Raw genomic sequence first — 24544 nt, forward strand, 5'->3', positions numbered from 1 at the left:
GAAAGAGAGCGTCCCAGCAACAAGAATATCCTGAAGACAGGAAGATAAGGATTTCAGCCTTACTTCTGGGACCTTAAGCACTGAAGCATCCCCCCAAGAGCAAGGCCTAGGGGCTGACACACAGGCACAGAGGCAGTGATACTTCTGCCTTGCTTCTGTTCAGAGCAGAACGTAGGCAGGACACTGCAAGGGCAACGCTGGGACCAGCCCTGAGCAAGCAGTCCTCAACCCGTCAACGCCCCAGATACTGATCATGCTGTGGCCCATACAGATACCATCTGCCCTGCCAACATCAGCCCTGTCCCACAGAGCGTGTGGGAGTTATCTGCCCCTTTTAAGCGGTGACAGGTTCTCTCTTCTACTTAGCTTTTTCTACTTAACTCCATGTTGTCTGCAGGACAAAGGGGAGGAAATAGTTAACACTTGTCCTGTGCTGCACAGTGTACCTTGTACGGGTTGTTTCTCCTGCTTCAGGACCCAGAAGGGTCAAATATTCACAGGTGACCCAGAGGTCACAGTCTGGCCTTTTCCTGGCTTAAATTAAGAAATGTCAAAACCATTCCCAGCACCCGCAGGGCCTCTGTAGCAGAGCAGTTGCTTTCCCAAAACGAAAACAGCATCAAGAGTCTCCGCAGTGCTGCAAAGCCCATCGCTCTGAGCAGAGACACCCCTGGGACCTGGCTGCAAAGGGTGGTTAAAGCACCCAGTGTCCGTAACCTTCTCATAAGCAAAAGCTGGGGCAGAAGAGATAATCGCTGCTTCTCAAATCAAGCCAGGCAGCCATTAACATTGTGCCCAAGACACGAAGGCAGAGTCTCCGGGATCCCACTTCTGGACTCTGCAGGGGTGATTTTAAGGAAGCCTGCTCTGGCCACCCAGATAAAGCAAGGCAGGGGATGCAAAAGAGAAGCCTTGGACTGGCACTACCCCGACTGTTACTCAGCAGCAGAGTGCACAGAGCCACGCACAGCTCTTTGAAGACAGCTGGTCTCGCAAAACCAAACCTCAAGTCACCGAATTGTCCGAAATGCAGGTGCCATCCCCAGCAAGGAGGGGGTTTCCCAGAGGCCGGCAAGTGCAGCACTGGGCCCCAGCACTCCAAAGAATGAGGACAGCTCCAGCCTCACCTCTCCCTACCAGGGACGCTGCTCCTTTCCCCCCGCCCGCCCCCAACCACCGCTCACCAGGACCAGCTTCTCCTCCGTGGGATGCCGAGGAGCCTGGCGTAATTCTGGCTTTTACTCCAACTGTGTATGTTAGCCTACCTCTCAAACCTGCCCCACTGCATGAGAAAAAGTAACTTAATGAAGGATTGTAAAACCATAAGCCTCATGTAACTGCTGGTGCAGCCCCAGCCCCACACACCAGAGCTGCGTGTTGGGAAGGGTCGTGCCTGGGTTCAGTCCCCCAGACACGACACTTGCCTGCAGCAGAGCCTGCAAGACCCAGCTCTGCCATGCCTCCCTCTCACTCACACACTCTCATTGGATAATTACAGAGAAAACCAAGGCAAATCCCAATTTTAGTGCCATTATAAAACAGAGAGGGGGAATTCATTACCTGGCAGCTGTTAATATTTAAGGAAGAAACTGATAATTTACCTCCGAGGCAATGAATGCAGCAGAGGCAGTGCAAGCCAGAAAATGCTATTGTCTCCCCCCACCATCTCTGTGCATTTACTTTGTGGAGATTTTCTATCTACCTTTTTATTTCTCTGCTTCCCATGCTAACACCGAAGTCCCAGCAAGGAACACCGTGTGTCAGGGCTCTGTATTGCAAAACTCCCAAGACTCTTGGCTCTGCTCTCTGCTGTACCTCTAGGTTTGGGAGAGGATTTTTAAAATCTCTTCTGGCTCATGCAGCATCTGTGCTACCAGCCCACCTGAGTCAGAGAAGCGGAGCTAAAGAAAAGAAGGGCCCTAGAGCTTAAAAAAAGACTCATACAGACATATGGAAAGAAAGGTCAGACAATTTAAGATGACTCTGGGGAGGCAACCAGATCACTGCCTGCTTCTCCAAACTGCCCAAATCCCTGGAAGAGTCTCCTGATACCTGTCAGAGTCAAGCCCTCCAGAAAGTTTTCCGGTGCATCCTGCCTCCAGCTGGGAAATATCTCAGCACAGCCTCTCTCCCAGGCCTGCATCTGCCCCAAGCACTACAGAAGGTCCCACAAACTGAACAGGAAGACAAAGCATTACAAGAATGAGCCGCGGCTCAGTGTTTACCTGCTCAGTTCCAACAGGACTGACACCAGCACAGCAGCCTCCAGGTGTCATAGGAACAGTCTTAAATTTAGCAGCAGCTGCCTTCCCTCTCCCTGACTCTGGCTCCTCTTTTCCTTTCCATCCCCCTCGCTCTCAGATTCTTCAAGCAGGTTTACACCAGAAAGTCTGACCAACAATAATGGCATAATTATACCCACGCAGTTAAACAAAACATAAAGGCTGTGGGATAAAGGAGGGTGTGCATTTGCACTGCCCTTGCATTGCGGTAGTTTACACATCAACAAGACAAAGAGGCTACCTCATCTTAAAAGAGAGGGATGATGCACAGACAGCCACGGTAGAGCAGCAAATGCTGCCTGGTGCAACCCCCTCCATGTTCAAGCACCTGAGGGACTGCAAGGAAGTATCAGTTTAATCTTCTCCCAAACAATACAAGACAACCAGGGAAAAGATGCTTTGGGACCAGAGCGGAGGTGTCTGGGAGGAAGCCCCCGAGGCTGTATTCATCCTTGCCCCCCAGCATCTGTCCGGCCAATTCTGCAGTCCACACTGAAGTCACGGGGGATGGATGAGGGCACCTGACATCCTGGCGCTGCCTGGACAACACACGATTCAGCAGGGACAGGCAGGGCCTCCCTGCCCGGCTCCACCACGGGTGCCACGCTGCCCTCCAGCGCTGCTCCCTGCCCAGTGACACCAGGAACTGAACACTCATGTATTTGCAGCCCAGGCAGAGGGTCAACCACGAGCATCTGCTCTGTGCATCGCTGCTGCAACCTGACAACCTCTTAGTAAATCACAAGACAGAAAAACATCAAAAGAGCTGTGGCAAACTGCCTTTAGGGCGCGGGGTTATGATCTACAAAATTTTCCCTTCTTTTATGGCCGCTTCTCACTGTAATCATAAAAAATGTCTTACAGAAACATTTGTCCTAGGGAATGTCTGGCGATACAGCGTGCTTGCAAATTGTTCAGTGTCTAAATACATCAGCAAGCCATCTCTGCAAGTTGTCACTGCAGTCGAACACGGCTTCTCTTTCTCTCGACTATAAATGGTCTTTGCTGAGGACAGGGTGGAGGACAGGTCTGAAGAGTGAGGAAGCGCTCCCTCGAGATGATGAACTCCCGGGAGAAGAGGGGAGTCCAGGTGAACAGGACCATTTCTAGAGGACAGATCCCCAAGGAGGAGAGATGATTGGGTTTGATCCTTACCTCCCTCCATGGCTTTTGCTCCAGCTGTTGGACCTTGACCCAATAAAGTGCTTTTGCCCTTGAACACTGGCATGGGCACAGTCCCATTGACCTTGGAGACTTCAGCTCAGAGCTGACCTTAAACGCAAGGCCCAGAATTGCGGCAAGTCCCAAACCCCTTTCCCAGGCAGTCTTTTCAAGAATGCCTAGCTCCTTTCTTCCATGGACCCTCTCCTTTTTCCACAGGTAATGGAGTAAGGGACACACAACTGCTGATATTTCCCATCCTTCTAGTAACCCTCTAAAATACAGCTGTTATCAAGTCAGTCAAGAGCTGGAGTGTTATGACCTTCTCCACAGCAGAGCAGAGGGGTTAAATTTATGAGCAAGCCTTTGATGTCTGCAAGCTTTATGTGGTACAAAACCTCCTGCTTTGATGTTACTTTTAAAAGAGAGGAAACTCAGAAGGTGTGCATTGCATGAGTCCCAGGGAGCACTTGGATCTGGCCGCACACAACTGCAGGCACAGGGACAAAGCTCTAATGTGGCTACTTTTGCTCGGGGTTCTGCTGCAACGGAGAGGAAATGTGACCAAACACATCTCACCCTCACCAGCTTCTCACAGACCAAACCCACCTTTGCTCTGCCTGTGGAGAACCAGGCACTCACAGCCCTGCGTATTCCCACAGGAGCTTCAGATCTGGCCTCAAATGTGAAGAGGACCCTGCCCTTGCCTGTCCCCCAGACCCAGGCAGTGCCAGTCCCTCTCCTCCCAGGGACCACCAGCCACGGCTCGGAAATTCCCCAACTTCATGGGGCCACGGGAGGGGTAATAAAGTCCATCTCGCTGCCCCAGCAGCGACACGACCCTCCGGCACAAGTTCTCCATCATGTGCAAGACCAGCATCTTGCATAGGAATGGCAGGAAGGTCTAAGCCGCACGGAGGGACCTGCCACAGGCCCTGGCACGCTCTCCTACCTTACGCAGCACCTGGGCCATGGCTTCTCCTATCCATCCCAGCATCCCCACAGCTTTCCCAACAGGCCGAGCCCTTCTCCCAGGGCCTGACAGAGTTGCCAACAGGGACAGGCTCCTCTCCATCCCCGAGCTCACTTCACCTCCCTTCACTTTTCCCTGCCTCCCCTCCCCTCTCCCGCCTCCTCCCATGGGGAGTTTCCCAGCAGCTCAGTAATTAGCATCATCATCACCAATGCTAATAACACCACCACAGCTCCTGCCATCCAAAGCTCAAACAACTTCACAGCCATCATCACGCCTCTGTAACCTCCCCAGGGTAGGCAGGGAAGCAGCATTATCCCATCACACAGATGAAGGAGAGGGAGGTAAACAAGAGGCAGTCAATGGCAGAGATGGGCAGCGAACCCAGGAGCTCTGACTCAGGCACTGCACCCACGGGACCTCTCCATCCCAGGCAGCTGCCCGCTGCAGTAAAGCCCCTTTGGAAGGAGGTCAGTGGCTGTGTGGACAGCAGGACTTATCCAGAGATTACATCCCTCAGCTCGGGGCCTGGGAGTCCCGGGATGACTTTTTTTCCCCGGGCATCCCTGTGGAGAGCCTCGGTTGCCCTCTGCAAAACGACCGTGGGAGAGCAGCATGCAGGACTGCCTGCGCAGTCTGAGTTCACGCCTTCTGATGGGACAGCTGGTATTGTGACATCCCATAAAAGCACCTCAAATCGACCATTAGAGCTCACCTCTAATTAAGAACTTGCTGTTTACTGATGGATTAAAGAGGATTTTTGCTCTGAGCATTCAGAATATGAGGAATCTGGGGGGGACTCTTGTCTGAACAGCCTGACCAAGGAAAGCTTCTCTCCCATCTTGGGTGGGATTTGCTACATTTGATTTAAAAAAATCTCACATGGATGGGAATTACAGCTTTTCAAAAAAGCCTACCCGCACTCCCATACACAGCCCGACGTGTCCCTCTGAGATGGGGACAAACGCAGAACACAAGGCAACAGTTGCTTTGCTTTTGGCAAGTACCTGCAAGATGACATTGACTTTAAACATCCTGAGCTCTGGCCTATGCTAAAGTCAGGCCAGCCTAACTGTCATCTGGGAGCACCAACACAAAACAAAATTCACCTGAAGCGACCCAGCCTCATCCACCAGAACATACTGCAGAGACGTTCTCCTGGCAAGAGAGCCCTTTCTGGAGGGTATTTGGTATGTGGCAGGGCACGGTCTGAAGACAACCAGCTGGTGTGAGCCATGTGCTGGTGGGGCTCTGCTCCCTGCAACAGGGGTGATGGATCATTTGCTCCTGTACCGCACACAGCACCGCCAGGCACTGCAGGGATCAGGGCAGAATTTCAAATGCCTCCTGAGCCTCTCCACCTCCGGCTTCTGGGGAGCTCCTGGATTTCTGAGGGTGTTTCGGAAAACTTTAGGGAAGGGGATATAAACACACTTGCCTTCACTTTGTGGGAGCACAGGCAGGGGTAGAACTTAGCTGGGGGCTCTGGCCTCCTTGGCAAGGAAGCATGGCAGGATGCCCCACTGAGAGCAACGCTGGGAGGCTTTGGTGTCCCACCTGCACTTTTCCAAGCAAATTTCCCTCTGCCATTCAGAGCATCTGCCTACAAAGACTGCAATCCCAATCATGCTATGTAACTCTGTATCTACTGGCCTGAAGAAAAACCCCAATAAAATGCTTGTCACTGTCATTTTTATGGGATATGGACTATGCTCCATTAGACACCAAATAAGAGGCATTCTTTAAAAGGTAAGACAGGCAGCCACCCTTCTCCAGCCAAGAGTGCTGTTGAGTGCATTGATCTATTCTCTCTTGGGATAAAACTGGACGTGTTTAGTGTCTGCAAGAAGGAAAATGTCTTTTTTTTTTCCACACACTGCTGGCCTGCATGTCCTGTTAAATTCATGCTACGCTGTTTCACTACCATTGGACCAGGCATGCTTGGGAACTGAACTAAAAATGGACTCTCAGGGCTCAACTCCCAAACCCAGAGCAAGTGGGGAGCTAACACGTGCACGCTGCAAATTCAGGGCACACAGGGAAGAGGCCTTGGGGGAACAACTGGTGAAAGAATCAGACTCCAGCAGTCAGGTAGAGCCTGAGCCACCCCTCTGCAAGAGCGAACCCCGGGCTTTGCATCCCTGCTGCATGGTCCCCCATCCCCGAAGGGTGGGAGGAGCAGCATGACCCTCGTCTGCTCACACACTTCCATGAGAGTCAGGAAACAGTGCGTACCCCAGGTGTCTGAAAGGCACCTCCTGTGTCTGGAGTGGTATGTCTACACTCGCACTTTCACGGACGTTCACCAAAACCCCACGTGTACTATCACGAGGTCACTGGTGGTTGGCAATGTCCCACAGAGCCTTTTCTTAGACACAGCCTGTGTACTCACAGCTACACTCCTGAGGAATGCTTTTTGCCTTGCTCGTGGACGGAGCATGACTTTTTTTTGGTTTCTGGCTGAATGTCTGAGTTAAAAATACAAGGTTATTTCTGGCAGAAGTGGGGTTTTTTCTGCCTTTGTATTGCCTTGGATGCCCCTGTGCTGCTGTCTCCTTTCTGGCTCAGATGAGCTTTGTTTTCCTTCTCAATAATCATGTTTGCACCAGTGAGCGGTAGGAAATGCTTTTCCTATTAGAACGTTTCCACAAGCACTGTTGGGAATGAAGTATGAGCTCAGAGAAGTCTTAAAAAAACGCAGTTGGTGTAAAGATCCTGTCTCCAGTGGTCAGAGAACTGAAAATCAGGGACGCCTGTGGTCAAAAGGGATGGGCACATACACACATGCACACAGGTACAGCAGGACATGTTCTCCCCGTGGCCCACAGGCCAGGAACAAAGGACTCAGTGCTAGAAACACTTTCAAGCATCCCTACTCTACAGACAGACTTCATCCCAGGCTCTGCAGCTCAGACCCTTTCTCACCTAGCATTAAAGTATTTTATTTAGCTTTTCTTAAATGCCAAGAGAAAAACAGGCTTATCTTTCCTAGCTTGGATTTATTCCATCTGGAATCACTGCAGGATCACAGGACTGTGAAAGTGCATTACAGCCTCAGTAAAAAGCAAGAGCCCAGATACTTTCAAGAACCCATGCAATCATTAAATCTTTGCTGTTACGCTCCATCTCCTGGCAACAACAAGCTGAGGACTTGGGGCTTCTCACTTGAGGTCACCAAGTTCAAATATCTCCAAGCCCCCTCCCACGATCCAGAAACATGCCATCGTTAGTGGGTGTGATTCCGGTCTCCAGGACTGAGAACAAAACCAACACAGCTGCAGAAAACCTCCCCAGTACATTGTATTTGCCATGTGTCACAATAAACATCAACACAAACGGAAAATAATGGCTTAACAATCAGCTCAATTGTTCAGGCTAAAGACATCAAAAAGGCACGTAGAGAGCTTTCTAGGACAGTGATCTCCACCACCTTCCAGGGAGCCATGCGCAGATTGAGTCAGCTCTTCAACACCCAGCACAGGACTTACTGCGTGCCAGTAACCCATAAATCACCAACATCAGCGCCAGCTCCTCTTGCCAGCTTCTGCTCTTTAGGAAGCATGCTCCACCTAATTTGCTTCCAAAGAGGAGCCCCTAGACAATGATTTTCTATCACCTCTGCCTAATGATCGACGAATTCAAAGAGACCACTCTGCACATTGCAACTCTGGAGACCATCAATGCGATCAGGAGACAAGAGGGAACAACACCTAAGATCCCAGATTTGGCAAAGGCAACCAGCATTTTTGGTTGCTCATCAAAAACCTGAAAAGGGCTCTGTTTCCTGAAGACAACAAGCTCACTCTTCATGAACACCAGGAGGCTGACCAAGTCACGCTCCACTCAGCAAGGGCTTCAAATTCCTGTGTTCTTCTGGAATTCATGGCATCACATCATGACAGTCCCAAACTCAGGGAAGTTCAGGTCTAAACTGTCATCCCTCAAGACAAGGTTACCAATACCACCACTAAATACCAAGCTCTCAAACCAGTTCATGACAGAGGTTGGTACCATTGTTCTGCTTAATGGACAGTAAAGCTGAGGCTCAAAAAGGCAAAACAATTTGCCTACAGTTGCCCAGTCAACAGCAGAGCTACGTGCAGGCTCTGTTTTCTGGCCAAAAGGCCACACTGCCACCCCCATACCACATTAGAAATGAGGTAAGAACAAATATGCTGTAAGAAACTCCCAGATCAGTACTAGAATTAAAAAACCATTTTCCTACCGACTGTGACACCTGGACTCGAACTTCACTGGTATCCAGCGGTGATGTACTTGGTCCTTGTGACTTTCTCTCTGAACTGGACTGGTGCTCCCGGTATTTCTTTGACCTTGCAGGTAATGACAAGAACTCTTTTCCAGAGATCTTTAGATCTCCCACATGATGGCTGTCCCCATTCTGGTCCTTGGGAAAGCAAGAAATAATTATTGCAAAAATTGCCTCTCTCAGGTTTACGTGGAGATCTGTTAGCAAGCAACCACAGAGCAGGAGAAGCAAGAAGTTAACTTGGAGTTTAGACAGTGCGTGTTACCACTCATGATGTGCAGAGTTAAATAAGGACATTTTGCCTATCTCTGCAGTGGGCGATTTTAATGACTGGAGAGGAAGCATCACCCAAGCAACACACAGTAGTCAACTTCTCCACAGGGAGCATTATCATCATCTTGAAAAATCCAGGTATGGAGGAAGAGATGTGGCTGGTTTATTTACAGGCATAGGGAATGACAGATGAAAGGTCCAGAAGCAGTCACTGCTGCTAGTGATTTCTGGCAACTGCCCTCACAAAAACCTCCTCCAAACGGAGTGGCAAGTTCATCTTGCCCGGAATACCAATCTCTTGTCCCAAGTCCCTCCACTTGCTGTATCTTCACTTCTTGCCAACGCCCAGCTGTGCTGCAGCCCACTGAGCCAGGGATAACTGGACCACGCCCCAGGGAACACGGCTATGCTAGATGCTCCACAGCCTTTCCCGCCTCTAGGATTTTGCTCCCAGCACACATGGAGCATTGCCTACCTCAGTGTCTCCCACTGGCTTCAGCAAGAAAACGAGCCCTTACCCAACAGTTTCCTAAAAGGCAGATTAACATGAATGGTTGCAGCTCTTTTGCCAACCCTCATGCTTCTAGAAGCACGTGCGGACCACAGAGTAACATGACCAACTACAGCAGATGGTTACAAGCAGTCCCCTGTTCTCTTACTCCTGTCCTCCTTTGCTCTCTCTTAAATGCTTCTGCTCAGTCCTCCCATAGATATATAAAATATAGGATTATCACCCCCGTGTAATGCGTGGGGAAACTGAGCTCACAGAGATTGTGCATCTCTTGAATTCTAGTTTTTGTCCTTCTCTCTGCAGCTCCTCACTTTGCCCTGCCCCGTGCCTGGTTCCTCCATTCTCACCTCCTGTAAGACGCACACAATTCTATCCTTTCTCTGTCAAAAGACGCAGGTTGATGGCCCTGCCTGTATTATCATAACAGCCTCATTACTGCTGACATGCACATGATGCCCTTGTACAGAAGCATCAGCAGAAATATTCAGCGTTTAGCTCCAAAGACACTTGTTAAAGGCACCAGGCATTTCACATGTAACTGGTGGGAACTGAGTGCCTAAACCTGCTTGAAGCTTTGGGCTTCAGTGTTTCTGGCCTGCAAACCACGTCTTTATCATACATAAAGCACTGAGAGGGCTTCCCAGGGTGTCCTCACTGCAGCAACTATGTACAGGTGAAAGAAGCTTGAGCCCAGCTCAGGAGATGACCCAAGGGCCCAGGAGGTGGGGGTTTAAGGGCACGTACACCGAAAAGCCAAGGGCCCTGAACAGGATTTGAAGTCAGAGCACACCAACACCACACTGGGATGCTGTAGCCAAAAAGACTTTTCCATTCCTTGCAATACACACAGGAATAGCGAGAACAAATAAGGAGATAATCATTTTTCTAGAAGCTGTTGATGGGACCAACCGCAGCGAGGCCGGTGTCCACATTTTGAAAAGCAACCATAGAAGCGGACTTCAGAAATATAAAGAAACTGCCTTAAAATGCCTTACTGCCTTAGTAAGAGCCCTCAAACTGTTTAGTTCATGACAAAAGCATAGATGACTCAATTATAGCATGTAAGCACCTTCAGGGTAAAAACCAGCATGCATTAAAGAGATTTTTAGTCTGGTGGAGGGAGGAATAAATGAGAACCAATGGCTGGGAGTTAAAACCCAAGAAGCTCAAGGAATAAGGCACGGGTTGGAGAGAGCAGGATGGCCAAGGAATCCTGGCAGATACGCTCTGCCCAGACACACATCTCCATGCAGAGGCACTGGACAAGAGTTGCTGGCCTGCGCGGTAAGAGGAGTCCCTGCTGACCTGAAGGCTATCTCTGGCAGAGGTGAAGGGCAGAGAGGGTGAGACAATCATGACAGGGTGCTGGAGAGATCACAGTTCACTCCGCTGATTTATTCTTTACAATCTTATCACCCTCACCATAGCAAGCTTGAAGCAAACAACCCTCTCCCATGACTGTAATCACCTCTCTCTTGGAGCCACAGCAGAGGAACTGCATCCAGAACACTCTCGCAAGGAGGGGTGAACTTGTCCACAACCCACAGGGTGACTGCAGTGGGAATGGGACAGCTCGTGCCCGACTCCATGGTTATAGACTACCCACAGCTCCTGTTTACTCCATCCTCCCCGTGAAATCCCTGAAATCCCATAACCCTGCCTGAACTGAAAGGTTGCCAGGGCAGTAGTGGAGGCCGCATGCCTAGAGACATTCAAGGTTAGGCTGGACGGGGCTCTGAGCAACCTGATGTAGTTGAAGATGACCCTGCTCACTGCAGGGGGTTGGACTGGACGGCCTCTAAAGGTCCCTTCCAACCCAAAGCATTCTGTGATTCTATGAACTACTGAATGACGCTCAGCTTTTACAGCAAAGAGTAGGAAACCAACAGCATTAACAGCAAGTCACACATCAGCAAAACTCTCCCTGCCAGACCTCTGGACCACGCTGCTCCGATGAGGATGCACAATCAAATATCTCCAGGCATCGCAGTCTCTGCTGTCAACACCCCAGGGATGGAGTCACACTGGTTAAAGGAGGTAGGAGCCAAAATGGCCAGCAGGCAGTTGGGAGAATTAATAAAAATATGTAAGTGCATTTAGCATTTAACTCCCAAAGAGAGTTAATTCAGAGAGGAGCTTTTATCTGGCCCTCCCAGTGCTTACTGGGATGTTCAGCCACTTGGTTTTGCAAGCCTAAGATTGTTTTCCATTGACCGTCTGCACCCACCTGCAGCTTGGGCAAGTTTTTTCTCTCTGTCACACTTCTGTAAAGGAGAAATGCTCCCTGGGATGCTCGGGAGTGCTGTGCCTAGAAAGCACTAGATGAATGTATATTATTCGTGCCAAGGACATTCCAAAAAGGCAGAGCATGTCTGCCTGCCTAGCCACCTCCCCTGGGACTGGGCATGACTGAGCCCCATCGCAGCACCAGTGCCTGCCACTGGGCACACCCAGCAACCCAGCGCAGGACTTTCTGAGCAACATAGACGATCCCTGTAAGTGGAAAGGCTCAATTCTTCCCAGGTGACTGTAGAAACAGCCTTTGCCCTGGGGAGACTGAGAAAACGCTGATCTGCTTAGATCTGACGTTTCCAGCAGTGAACCGGAGCAGAGGCAATCCTTAGAGTCCCTTGGAACAAAACCCTCTGCCTCCTGCAACGCACCATCTCCTGCTTCTGACCTCTCCCTTCCCTACTTGTGCTGAATGCAGTCCTCCGAGGGGCTCATAAGGCATTAAGATTTGCCACCAGCCACTAAAGGGGCTAGAATGCCAATGATTATCCTCTCAATAATTGGCTATTTTTAAAAAAAACAGAAGTGGCTTTTTCAGCTTTCAGTTCTTAAGTGCCTTTTGAGGTAGACCAGCTGTTCCTTGCCTCCGAGCTCTCTAGAAACCCTCTTTGGTTAATCCCATTGACTCCAATGATATCTGCTAATTGCATGCTTCCCTGCAAATGAAGCCAGTCACCAAGCCGTTACATATTCCTACTAATATTTAATCTTTGAGGTCAGACGTCTTTGCTTACCTTTTCAGAAGGGAACTTCAGGAGGTCTAAGCTGTCCATGCTGTTCCTTTGGAGTCTCTTTGGCCGGGCTCCTGCAAAACAACGCACTCTCGCATCAGGAGTGTCTCACTCACTGGCAGCACTAATGTCACACAGATAAAATTCAAACCAGGGCAGACCCTCTGCTCCTGTTAACTACAAAGTCAAAAGGATGAGACGCTGCAGCTGTGCTGTCCTTGAGATTCAAACGTGGGCTTTTCCTCTATTGTTTTGGGTCTTTTTCAAAACACTGTCACAGCAGTCAGCAACAGCTCGGGCAGCGTGAAGCTTTTGCTATCGAACCAGTGGCTGGGTCACACAACGACCCTGATCTCAAATGACGTCTCTGGAATTCCTGGAGTTACAAACTCCCACTCTAAACAACAAGAGTCAGGACTGACATTGAGAAAAATCATAACAAAGATACAGTTTAATAAATGCATGGATTTGTTGCTTTATCTTCATGTTTTTAACTTAAAGAATGTATCTGGAACGCAGCTTTGAGCTTTTCTTCAGTCACTAGGGCTGGAAAACTAAGGGAAGGAGCAAAGATTTTCTAACTGTCATAGGCGCAGCCTCAAGTGGAGCAAATCCTTGCCCTGAAGCTGACAGGGAAATCAGAAAATTTAGCAGAATTCATAACATTTATTTGAGATTTTATAAAATTCCTTTTAATGTAGTATTCTAGCAATAACAGAGTGGGTTCAGCTCTGACTCCTGCTTTCCAAATTCTCTTTACCGCTGTGTCTCCCTCCAACCTGCTTCCAGCTTCTATTGCCTTGCTCACTAACATAACCAGGATTTACAAAATGGCCCTGGGATGCCTTCACCACATCTGGGAAGACTTCTGCCCGTTCACCCTCCTGCTCCCCTTCCCTGATTTTTCCTGAAGGTTCAGCTTAGCTTAGCACCACGTGACATCCCACACCAGCAACACCAAAGAGGGCAGAAATGAAAGCTTTGGACTCAGGGTCCCATGACAACTTCTAAGCTACAGGGGAAATCCTCAGGGAGGGGGAATGAATGCATGTGAATAGAAACTCTCCCCTGCCAAGCCCTGAGAACGGAAACCACCGAGCTTTGTGTGGTTCTTGTAACAGCAAACTCACCAAACCTGAAGATTCCCCAGTTTCCCACCACCACTTAACAGCACCATTGTTTTCGTTAGGGCAGCCCCCCCAGACCCTGTTTGAACCCAGGGTACCACCGAGCTGCTCACTGGACAGACTTAACAAGAGAGAAAGCTCAAAATGAATAAACCAATTCAAGACTGACTATAAGCAGAACATGGTGATTAAATGGAAGAAGCTGCCAGGGAGCAGGGATTCCCGCACTAACACACACCCAGCTCAGTCAGGGCTCCAGATGTGACTGCAGCTGTATCTAAACTACAGCAGCTCCAAAAGCACTGTCCTTTTGGAATTTCAACCTTGTGCAACTTCGCAAGATACAAAGAGATGCTCAGATAAGCTGGGGCTTCAATAACGGTCATGCATGTTTATCACATTTTAGTTATAAACGACCTAAAGTTCATTTCACTGCCCCTCACTACTACTTTGCTACCCTGAAATGATTTACCTCTTGCAGCCATAAAGACTCAAACCAGCAAAATGTTTTTTCACATTTCTGTCTCTATACTCCAAAAAGCACATTAGCACCAGCTTCATTGTAAGGTGACTTCGTTACTAGGCTTTGAGTTCAGAAGGGGCTGATGTAAGGACTAGCCAATAGGTGCAGAACAGATGTTAATGTGAATATACCATAAGGCCTGAGAGCAAGGAAAACATGTAATGATACGCAGTCGCCATTGCTACCAAACTCTACCCCCTTCCGCACTACAAAGCCAGCTGCTCGCTTGGCAGCAGCTCAGTAACAACAGGAGTTGATCCCAGAAGGTCAGCAATTGCTGCTGACACCGGTGAGAGTTCAGACACGGGGCTGCCTTATTCCTTGGAGCGACTTCATTGCCCTCGGCAAGGCAGGCAGAACTCCTGATTTTACCATTTTTATTCCAGTCTTTGCTTGTTTACTAAGATATCTTATCCAAGGTATCTTATGTTTGCTAACGTATCTTAAGCACCTCCTGTGAGCAGGGTGGGAAAGGCTCATGCTGTTGGATACCAGTGAAACGATATGGTTATCTGGCAGATGAACACATCTATTATCATAGGCTGGATGTGCACTCAGCTATGAGACAGCTGAAAGAAACAGGCCAAAGCCCTCTCCCACCATAAAATGGAAAGAGCCGCACCACTCTGGGTGGGGAGGCACAACCCTGCCAGAGACACCGGTTCACTCCTTACAGGGCTCCCCTTCCATGTGCTAAATGCCACCCAAGCTTCCACTCCTCGGGGGCATCAGCGATACCACTTTCCAGCTGGGAGGAGCCAGAGCTTTTAGACAAAGCTGAGGTCCTGCACCAGCTCAGTAGGAGACACAAGAGACCCCACACCCAGCTCCCGTCGCTCCACCACGCTCCCACCAGTAACCCCAGAGGAGGTGGCTGTGCAGCGGCAGGGCGGCTGCCACCGGCCCCAGGTCTCCTCCCACGCTGCCAAACAAGCAAAGGGTTTTGGTGGCTGCCACGTTGGTCAGGCAGGAGCTCAGGGGAAAGCATCGGCGGGTTGTGCCTGGTGGCTCCCAGTTATACACGATGATGATCTAGACATTGCTATAGCTGCTCATGACTCTCAGTTCCCTCGGAATAACCTACAGTGTTATGCGTGGAGCAGCGAGGTGGGTCTGGAATAAAAGACACCTACAAACACTTAATCAGACGGTACATTGGTTTCAAAGCAATGCCCAAGAGGTGAGGCCAGCATCTGGAAGCAAGCACACGTCACAGCAGCTTTTAACGGCCACTTCCAGGAAAGCAAGAAAGAAGCAAAGTGTGTCTGATTAGATAAACACACATCATTTCCAACACAGAGTCGTTAATTATACACCTCCATCCTCAGGTGCTTTTGTACATTTGCAATAGCATTAAACTGCTGGCCAGAAACCATTAATCTCTGATCTGAGAAAGCCTGCCTTCCCCTTTGTTAATTTAATATATGTAGTCAGCTGAGAGTACCCCAGCAATTAGAGCACGCAGAACAATTTGTCTTTTTCCGTTGTTTTGATGCTGGTGTTCCTTTGTTACCATGTGGGTTTCACATTCAGTTGAACTAAGAGTTACAAACTCAACTACAGAGCCATCCAACTCGGTTATTTTCTTCCAGATGAAAACTCAACCAGCACCAGGGCCGAATGCTGGTCTCACAAAAGCCCATGGGTCTGCCATTCCCACTCACAGCGAGCTGTCCTGCCACTGGAGCGAGCAGCACCATTAAAACAAGCAGCCAGAAGAATTAAGATGCTACCTATCAGTCAGGGCTATCATAAACTAGATTGACACAGGCAGCAATTCCCCACCGCGCTTGCGAGAGCTTCTCCCCTTTACTCCACAGCAGACAGCCTCCGTAGCCTGCGCACACGCATCTTCCAGGAGAACAGAGAGATTCCCATACTCACAGGCACCCCACGATGGAAGGAGTCCCATTAACTTTCTGTCTCCGACCAGGACATTCCCTCAGATGGCTCCAAATGTAACTTTCAGCCTCCTCCGAGTTATTTTTCCCAGAAATACCCGCAGCACTGCCTAATACTCAGCAAAAGTTCAACTCTGCCTCTTTCTCCCCAGTGCTGATCAACAGCAGCAGCCGTGGATGCAGAAGATCGAGCAGCTGAAAACCTGGGTCTGTTCCTCTGGAAGGTTTTTTCTTCTCTCTCCAGTATTTATTGGCATGTTTACCAAGCCTAGTGCAGAGTAACGGAAAACCTCAGGGGCATTTCTAAATGCTCTCTCTGTCTTTAAGGTTTACTGAGGTCTCTAATAGAGCAAGTTGAAACCTTCTTGTGAACATCAGCTGAGCAATGCTACTGACTGGCTGTATTCATGCCTTGTTTTCCTGGAGCTCCTCGGATGTTGTTCTTTTCAGTGCTCAGGCTTGTTGTTTCTTTTTAAAATATTTTTTTTAAAAATCTCCTCCCCACCCCACCCGCCCTGATCTCAACACCACCATGAACCAAGGGGTTTGGGTTTTCTTCTTTTTTACAGTTTGGTTCCTGAGGCAAGTTTAACGGTCTTCACATTCCTGTATTTCAAAACTCAATGAAGCAGTCACCTCCATCCCTGGAAGGGAGCAATGAATTCCAAGGAGGGGGAAGTTTTCTGCAACAGAGCAGAGGGGGATGCTCATGTGCTTGCTCGCACGCATGAGGAATCTTTGCTTCCTCCAGCTCCTTCATATCCCCCATCTCACAAATACTCCCTATTCTTCTGTCTTTGGGACACTAACCCAACGTATCCATATCATACTCATCTTTTTCCTCCGTCTCACATCCGCACGCTGCAGAGATGATGATGGCCCCTCTGCACATCCTTGTACTACCTGTGATGACACGGATACAGGAATCTTTATCTACAATCTCTTCTCTACTGCCAGAAGTTTGGTAGCACATGTTCCCTAGTCTCCTTGAGCTTTTTAAGCTGATCAGTGTAGAGCAACACTGGGCCCTGTGTGTCTGGTGGAGATGCTAAACCAGAGAGATGACATGGTACACACAAGCACAGCATCTTCCCCCCCGTTTCATCTCCTGTCCCCTTAGTATCTGTCATCAGTACCACAGTGCCTGGAAGGGCAGGATCAGCATGGCCTGCAGAGGGAAGGACTCCATTCCTGTGCCACAGGGAGGCCCTCCAACAGACAAGTCCTCAGTTTTCAGGGTGCAATTAGAGGAGAAACGCTCATGCAGCAAAAATTCTCTGTAGCGAGGTACTGCTGAAGTGAGATGTAGCCACAGAAAACACAAGGAAGTGTTTTATCGTAGGATGGTGATGGGATCATCCCATGTATATTTGCAGTAGGGCAAAGCTGGGTAGACAGTGTGGGCAGAGTTTTGTTCCTCTATGGACAGTCTCCATATCCAACTGGCGCTCCTGAAATTTCAGAGTTGACAAGATCGAGCAGAACACGTGTAGCAGCGACTGAGGGAGCCCTGCCAGGAGCTCTCATCAAGTTGACATGTGCTTTGATAACGCCTAGGCTCTCCCCCCTCTCCAGCAGCTTGGAGAGCTGCCTACTCCATCCCTGTTTGAGACGAAGCAACCCACCCCCCCCACAGATCGACAGGTCTATGCGCAGGCTGGCAGAATGCTGCATCCCTCTGGGGTCGCTGTACCAGAGGAAGGAGAATTAGACCTGACAGCAGACTCCACAGAAGCCCAACAGGGAAAGGTTGGATGGCCAACATCATTCCCCTTTGCCTCCAGCCCTCCCAGCTGAGGAGCGGGCACAGCTCAGCAGCAGCAGTTACCCCACAGAGCACAAGCTTTGCACCACAAAGAACACGACAAATCTTGGCATAAGCGCTTGCTGTATTTTCATGAAAAGGTCATTTCTCTCTGTACTTGTATTAACTGATATACTGACTTGTCTTTTGAGTGAGTTCTTCCAGCCCAGGACAGCGCCTCCCCGTATTTGTATGGACTCCAGCATGTCAGAACCTTGATTTTGGCAGGCAACTCTAAATATTGTTCAATATGATTAAATTAGACCAGCCAGCCGGTTGTTTGGGGTGGAAGACTGGTCTGTAAACCCTCCCAAGCTCAGAGGTGACAGTGGAGATATGGTTCAGCAATCCAAATGCACAGAGCATCTCAAATCATATTCTGCTGACATCTAATCAAGAAAGCTCTGTCAAGCTAGTCCTCCATTATTACAGCAAGCTCTTCAAAGAGGAAAATGAAAGAAAAAAAAAAAAAGCACAGCGGCAAGAAAAGAAAGGGGGAGGGGGGAAAAAAAGCAGCCTCCAGTAGGACAAGCATCTCATTTAAGGCTTTAATTAGTCTTCACACACATAATGGGTTCTGGCACTATAAATCCAATTGACCTCTATTATTGCCAGCAGTTGCATGATAAATGCTGGCATTTGTTTTCCCAGTTGTTACTGGGATAGAATAACACTTTTTTCTAAACAGAGAAAGCAAATAATATCAGTTATTTATGTCTGTGCCATAAAATGCTGGCACCAAGCTGTGGCATGTCGATCCATGGGAAGGAGCATCTGCCTACCCCCCATCCTTTAGACAGGGAAGGACCAGGGGAATCCCAACAGCTCTGGCCCATTGTGTCTGAGTATAGGGCTAGCTGGGCAAAATGACGTTTTTCTCCCTATCAGGTATCTGAGGGCTCATCTGGACCATGCAACCAGACAAAAGTCAAGCGCAGGTATGGCTTACAACAGAAAGGACAGTACATGTGAAAATAGGTAACCCGTAGCTAAGGGCCAGAGAAAGCAGTGGGGAGGTTGTTCTCACTGTGGCATCACGTCAGACTTGCTCAGGAACGCTTTGGTCCCACGCAAGGCCCTCCATCCTCAGCTCTCCATTGTCAGAACTGTGAGCCAAAAGGACAGGAATGAAACCTCTTCTGCTGGGAAGATCGGGCTCCAGCATGTTTGCTCTATGTGCTGTATTCATTGGCACACAGTCAGCACACAGCTGAGCAAATATCAGCCTTCCAGACAGATCCTGAGCACTACAAAAACCTTCTCCAGAACAACAATACTGCAGGTTTTTTTCTCCATGGCAAAACTGTTCCTTAAAAAAAAGTATATACAATACACAGTAATAAAGAGAAGTTACTTTTGAATCAAGATGCTCGTCTGCCTGATTTGGCAGAAGATGCTTTGCGTATGTGTCACCCGAGTTTCGCATCCTCTAGAATCCAGTCTGACAGCTGAACAACTGGCTGAAAATAACAGGAATATCACACATCTACATGGCACCCAGGAGCCCCTTGACATTTGGCTGACTGCATTCAGCGCGCGCAGCTAGCACAGAGGCTTCTCAGGTGGGGAGAGGGAATGAGGAGACACTCTGGACCACAAGAGCAGCCTTCGCATTCACGTGGAGGAGGTAAGACTTGGAGCAAAAGTCCTCCTTGGAGAAAGAGATGGCACAAGGAAGTTAGATTCCCCAGTGGGGGCAAAGCCAATGTAGCTCAAGAAAGCTGCAATCTTTGAGTACAAGGTGGTCTTACATCTTGTAGCTTTACAACCATTACTAATTGCCATGGTGTTGGGCACATCTTTGATCCCAGTTTCCCCCGACAAGTGCAATGACATTAGCTTTTCTCTAACTGAGCAAGACTGGAATAAGGCTTATTTGCAAATAAAGTGCTGGCAATTAAGGTCAAAGAATGAAGCCTTTTGGTGTGTATTTGCAGGATCCAGAGAATGCAGAGCACCCAATCACGCAACACCTAATAGGTAGTCAAATACAAGCCTTGGAGCTTGTGGGAAGCTTGGAGCCATGTGAGAGGCAGTCTCCTGTAACCACAACCTCCCCCAGGCAATGGTCTGCTTAACAGATTAACAGTTCTGGGGACAGGAGGATTTTCTGGGAGATAAATGCAACTGGGTGGAGCAGGCATGTAACCTTGGGGCTAATTCAAGAACAGCGTGAGAGGCTTGGCAAGAACACCTGGCTTTCTTCTAAGAGCAGGGTTTTCTCTGCCAGTATATAGCAGAGTCTCATGACCTCCAATCTTCCATTATCAGCTCGCATTGAACAAGCAGAGATCAAAAAGAAATCGAGTTTGAGCCAGAAAGTGACACATGGTAATTAACACAGGCAACATCTCCAGCAGCTAGACAAGCCCAATTATGGCAGCTGTATCCTACAGATTGACTCAGGGAGGGCAAGAGAAAGAGCAACATACATGTCAGAGCTTTGCAGTGATCAAACACACAGTAAAATCTTCTAAAAAGTGGGGCAATGTACTTGTTGCCTTGCTCCTGGATGCTGCTGTGAATCAGTCACCAGCTTGAAGCAGCCAGGCACTTTCCAGTTACTGGAACATGGCTGGCCACGCTGGACTTTGCATTCAGGAGCTCTGCCTCTACAAGCTGCCAGGTCTGTTGTATGAGTGCTTGTCCCTGCCAGGCCAGGGGCCAGCCTTGCTGCCGAGTGAAGGAGTATGGTTCCTGAGGTCAGTCAAGAGATAATGGTGAGTTATGCCGAGGGTCTGGCCTTGCCTTGCTCGGTGAAGTGCCAAAGCAGAGCGTGGTCATCCAAAAACCTTTAAGAGATAAAAAGTAATTCTACCTGGCTGATAAAGAGAACTTTCTTCTTCTCGGTCATTTTCTTGCTCTGTGCTGCGAGAAAATAGAGTAAGCAGAGGCATCTTGTGCCTAATAGTAATACTGTGCTGTTAGACAGATGATCATCATAACCTTAGGCGTTTCCTACACGTTGGCTACCAAAGGAAACTGTCTGTGGAAAGTGCATTTGGGAACCAGACAGCACACACCAGAGCTGGGATAGCTGCAGGAGCCTGGAAGAGCAGCCAAAGGGAACTTCAGGCTTCCCAGCTCGGAGCAGGAGTTTGTGTAAGGAGCTGACAATTTCCAGAAAGGTAGCTCTCCCCACAACAAGAGGTCCCTTGATTTAATGGATGGCTTTGCCAAAAGCCACGTTGCACCTTCTCTGCCACAGGCTTCAAGAACTGGCCTCATCCTCCTTTCCAGCACTTGCGGTCTCCCCTGGCACCAAGATAAAACAAGCACCTGAGGTTCATTAGCACAGTATCTTCTCCTCCAGTACTGGAGCATTTCCTCTGCTGTGAGCTGAGAAGTCTCACTGTACTTTACATTGATGCTGGGAAGGAGGCTCGTGTACAGTACAAGATGAAAGAAGAACTTAAATACTTCTTAATGCTTTGAGAAGAATATTTTAGAACTTCATACAGCCAGTACTGGGGCAGTCTGAACTGAGTGCTAAATTACTTGCTTGAAATCCAAATGACTCAGAGATTCATTCCCCCATCAGTGCTGCTGGAATGATTTAACAGCTGTAACAGCAGAGGTTACTCAGATTTAGAAAAGACTCATTACAAAGATCATGAAAAGGAATCCTTTAGAAGTCTTAAATCTTCACCCAAGAAGCCCCCCAATGCAAGCAGCACTCCTGTCCTTCCTGCCTTGCTCCCTTAAGCATCACAGCAAGGACCTCCACAGACCCAGGTCTTTCTGGACACCTTCCTGGGAGCCACGTGGGAACTTTTGCGCTAGCACTCCTCTGAGCATCTGTTAGAGCACAGTAAAGCAACCAGACCACCTTGCATTCTGCCTTCCACTTGGCCGAAAGCTACTCCGCTTCAGTCAACAACCTCATCTATCAAAACCCTGCATAAGCAGGTACAATTAACCAGCATGGCCTCAGGCTTTCATTTTCAGAATGAAAAAAGGCTGAGCTGCAGCTCATCGGCTCTTGGGAAAAATCAAATATAGCTGAGGATACAATTGAGGATACTTAATATTAAGCAATTTCAATTGCTGTGCTTACTCAGTCTGACTGGTAAGAACAGGGCAGGCTCCCTGCTGAAGCCATTAGCGATGCGACCCCTGTACTCGTCTGCTGAGGGGAAGGCAAATGCTACCTACACACTGAAACTGCAGTCTTGGTGAGCAGGGCTGTCCCACCGTCAGAAGGACACTGCTCTCGGAGGGCCACATATCTCTCCTGTCACCCAGCACAGTCCTTCGCCAACCACAGAGAAGGAACATCCCTGTCCCTGGGCAGCATCCCAGCTCAAGGGACAGGCTGGCATGGGTTAGCAGCACTGCCTCTTTCCTGCTTTGTGTCAACAGAGGGCTGGTCAATCTAGCATATTTCAGCAGCCCTAAACACTTCTTAGATACTTCAAAGACATTTAAAGCAAGCAAACAAACAAAAACAAACAGGCTGGGAAACATAAAAGCAGTTTTCTTCTATCCCTGTCTAATTGATCCAAGGGTTCAAAGCTTCCTGTGAAGAAGGCAAGCTCAAAACTGCATTGAGGATGCAAAGACCCTCATTCAAAGCCACGCAGCTGATTACTGCTCAGGAAGGTTTCATGCCCACCCAGGCTCAGCTGCCTATTTCACCACCTGAGAATACAACCTGAAGCATGGCTGCCCCTCATGCAGGGATGAGAAGTACCCAGCACGGAGGCTCCTGAACACCAAACAAGCAGACTCGCCTCATGCCTACCCTTTTTCAGCAGGTGTGCAGAGAGCAGGGGAAGTCAGGCTCACGGCCGAGTCCTTTCCTGCCCTCAGAGCTTGTTGAGCATGGCTGGGCAGCAGTGTCTGTGTACTGCAAACAGCAGAGAAACCATGCCAGGAACCAGCTTACAATGCTCTGAGAGCATCTACATGCCAACGCCTTCTGGAACACCTGCATCCCTCCCCACCTACACCCAGCTGCCAGGAGGGGTGTTGTTCAGTATCTCCTAACACTACCACTGTCATCAAAGATAACAGCTGAGGCTGACATGCTGCTGAGCACAAATGAAAAGCAGCCCAGAGCCAGTTTTCACTTTGGAGAGGCACTGAGGTTTGGCCAGGGCTGCTCTCTGCCTTCTGTCCGGCACCTTCGCCCCTTTGGTGGTGGGTGAGCCCCTTCTCTGTGCTCCCCTCCCAGCTGGCAGGCTGCCCCAGGTGCCAGCCTCCAGAGGGGAGAGCTGACAAGGAGGCATTGAAGAGGGGAATGCTGCAAGGCAGCACTCCATTTAGCGTACACTGGAGACTCGAGTTACCCACCCGGGGACAGCCCAGGCAGGCGCTGCCACCATGCTCAGTGTAGGAAGGGCTCAGCTCCATGCTCCTGATTCACTGCTGCCTGCAGAGCGTTAGGCACAGCCAACTCCTCACCGAGCAGGTGCTCAAACCTCAGCCCAGACCTACTGATCTAGAAAAGGGCAGCCAGCAAGGGCAGCCAGCACCCCTACCCCGCAGCCGGCAGCAATGCCAAGCGCAGAGCTGGCTGTTTGCACCACGGGACATCTCCCAGCACCAGGTAGCGCTTCTTGTTGTTCATGGTTGCCTTCACCCCTACAAAACAACTCCTTTATAGGCACAGCAAATTCCTCTATTTCTCTCCAAGGGCAAAAGCCTACCAGTGCTCGATGCTTAACTTGCGGTGTGTGAAACAGGGCAAGACCAGTTTTCAGGGCCACATTTTTTGGTGTTTGGAGAAACAGACACAACCTCTGTTTGTTTATTTCATGTTTTAGCTACTCTCTAGCTTCTTCGGGTTTGTTGCTTTAAGCTCTCTGTGTTTGCGTTTCTTGACAAGGTCGTTGCTTTCACAAGACTTTTGCAGCACTGCCCCACTTCCCTGGCCTCCAGCTTTGTCTTCTGATGTCCAATTGCTCTCAGAATATTAATTAAAATAACAAAGAGCTCAGCAAGAGGAGCCAAAACACCAGAGAAAAACATCAGACACTCCTTCCTCCCCCAGGCCCCGGCAGAAGGCAATGCCCAAGACCTAGAAGCACAAGTAACCTGTGAAGGACGTCATAACCCAATGGTCTGGTTCAGCGTTTCTCAGCCAACGGTACAGGTTTTCCTGGAACTCAAGTTTGCCATGAAAGTTTAATTTCATCAACAGGTAGAATAATGAGTTTTACAATATGCCTGCCTTACCAGATGATTTTAGCATCCTAAAAATACTACTGAATTTCACTAGTGAATACTTTAGTGAATTCAGACATATGAATATGCAGACATTTTATAACCTTAAGCAGGGAAAATAATCTGAAGGGAAAAAGATTTGAAAGCTCTCCTCACCACAAGATTTGTTGACATCAGAAGGCATGGCTGGTTCAGAAGTCAACTTGAATCTCAAGTCTCACCTGCTTCCTATTACAGAAACAGATGTTCCTCTTGCTGCAAAAAATTGCTGCTATTAATAATATAAATAATTATGCTTTCCTAATCATTTAATAGGTGCACAGGAGGGTACCAAAGTTCCTGGCAGTCATTAAATACATCTCCCCTTTTCTCAAGGGCTCAGAGACGTGTTGGTGGCCTCTCTTATCCTCCACTGAAGTTCAGAGTAAGAGAGCTGAAGCCAGAATAGAAGTTAAGGAGAAATCAAGGGAGCCAGGCTCCTCTCCACAGGCTGCCCTGCAGACCCGTCCTCCTTCCAAACCTCCATGTGGC

At 49.0% G+C, this 24544-nt stretch overlaps 1 protein-coding gene across 2 annotated transcripts in view; it reads right to left on the bottom strand.

The window, feature by feature from the left end:
* GPSM1 (G protein signaling modulator 1) overlaps nt 1-24544 on the bottom strand; it is an 83848-nt gene that overhangs the window by 19928 nt on the left and 39376 nt on the right. For both annotated transcript variants that reach the window (XM_075112344.1, XM_075112345.1), the window contains 2 exons: nt 12494-12564; nt 8642-8821 (listed from right to left, as the gene is read on the bottom strand). In XM_075112344.1, coding sequence (XP_074968445.1) covers nt 8642-8821; nt 12494-12564 — 251 coding nt within the window. The remainder of the gene's footprint in view (nt 1-8641; nt 8822-12493; nt 12565-24544) is intronic.

This window comes from Phalacrocorax aristotelis, chromosome 17, assembly GCF_949628215.1.
Source record: "Phalacrocorax aristotelis chromosome 17, bGulAri2.1, whole genome shotgun sequence".
Lineage (NCBI taxonomy): Eukaryota > Metazoa > Chordata > Aves > Suliformes > Phalacrocoracidae > Phalacrocorax > Phalacrocorax aristotelis.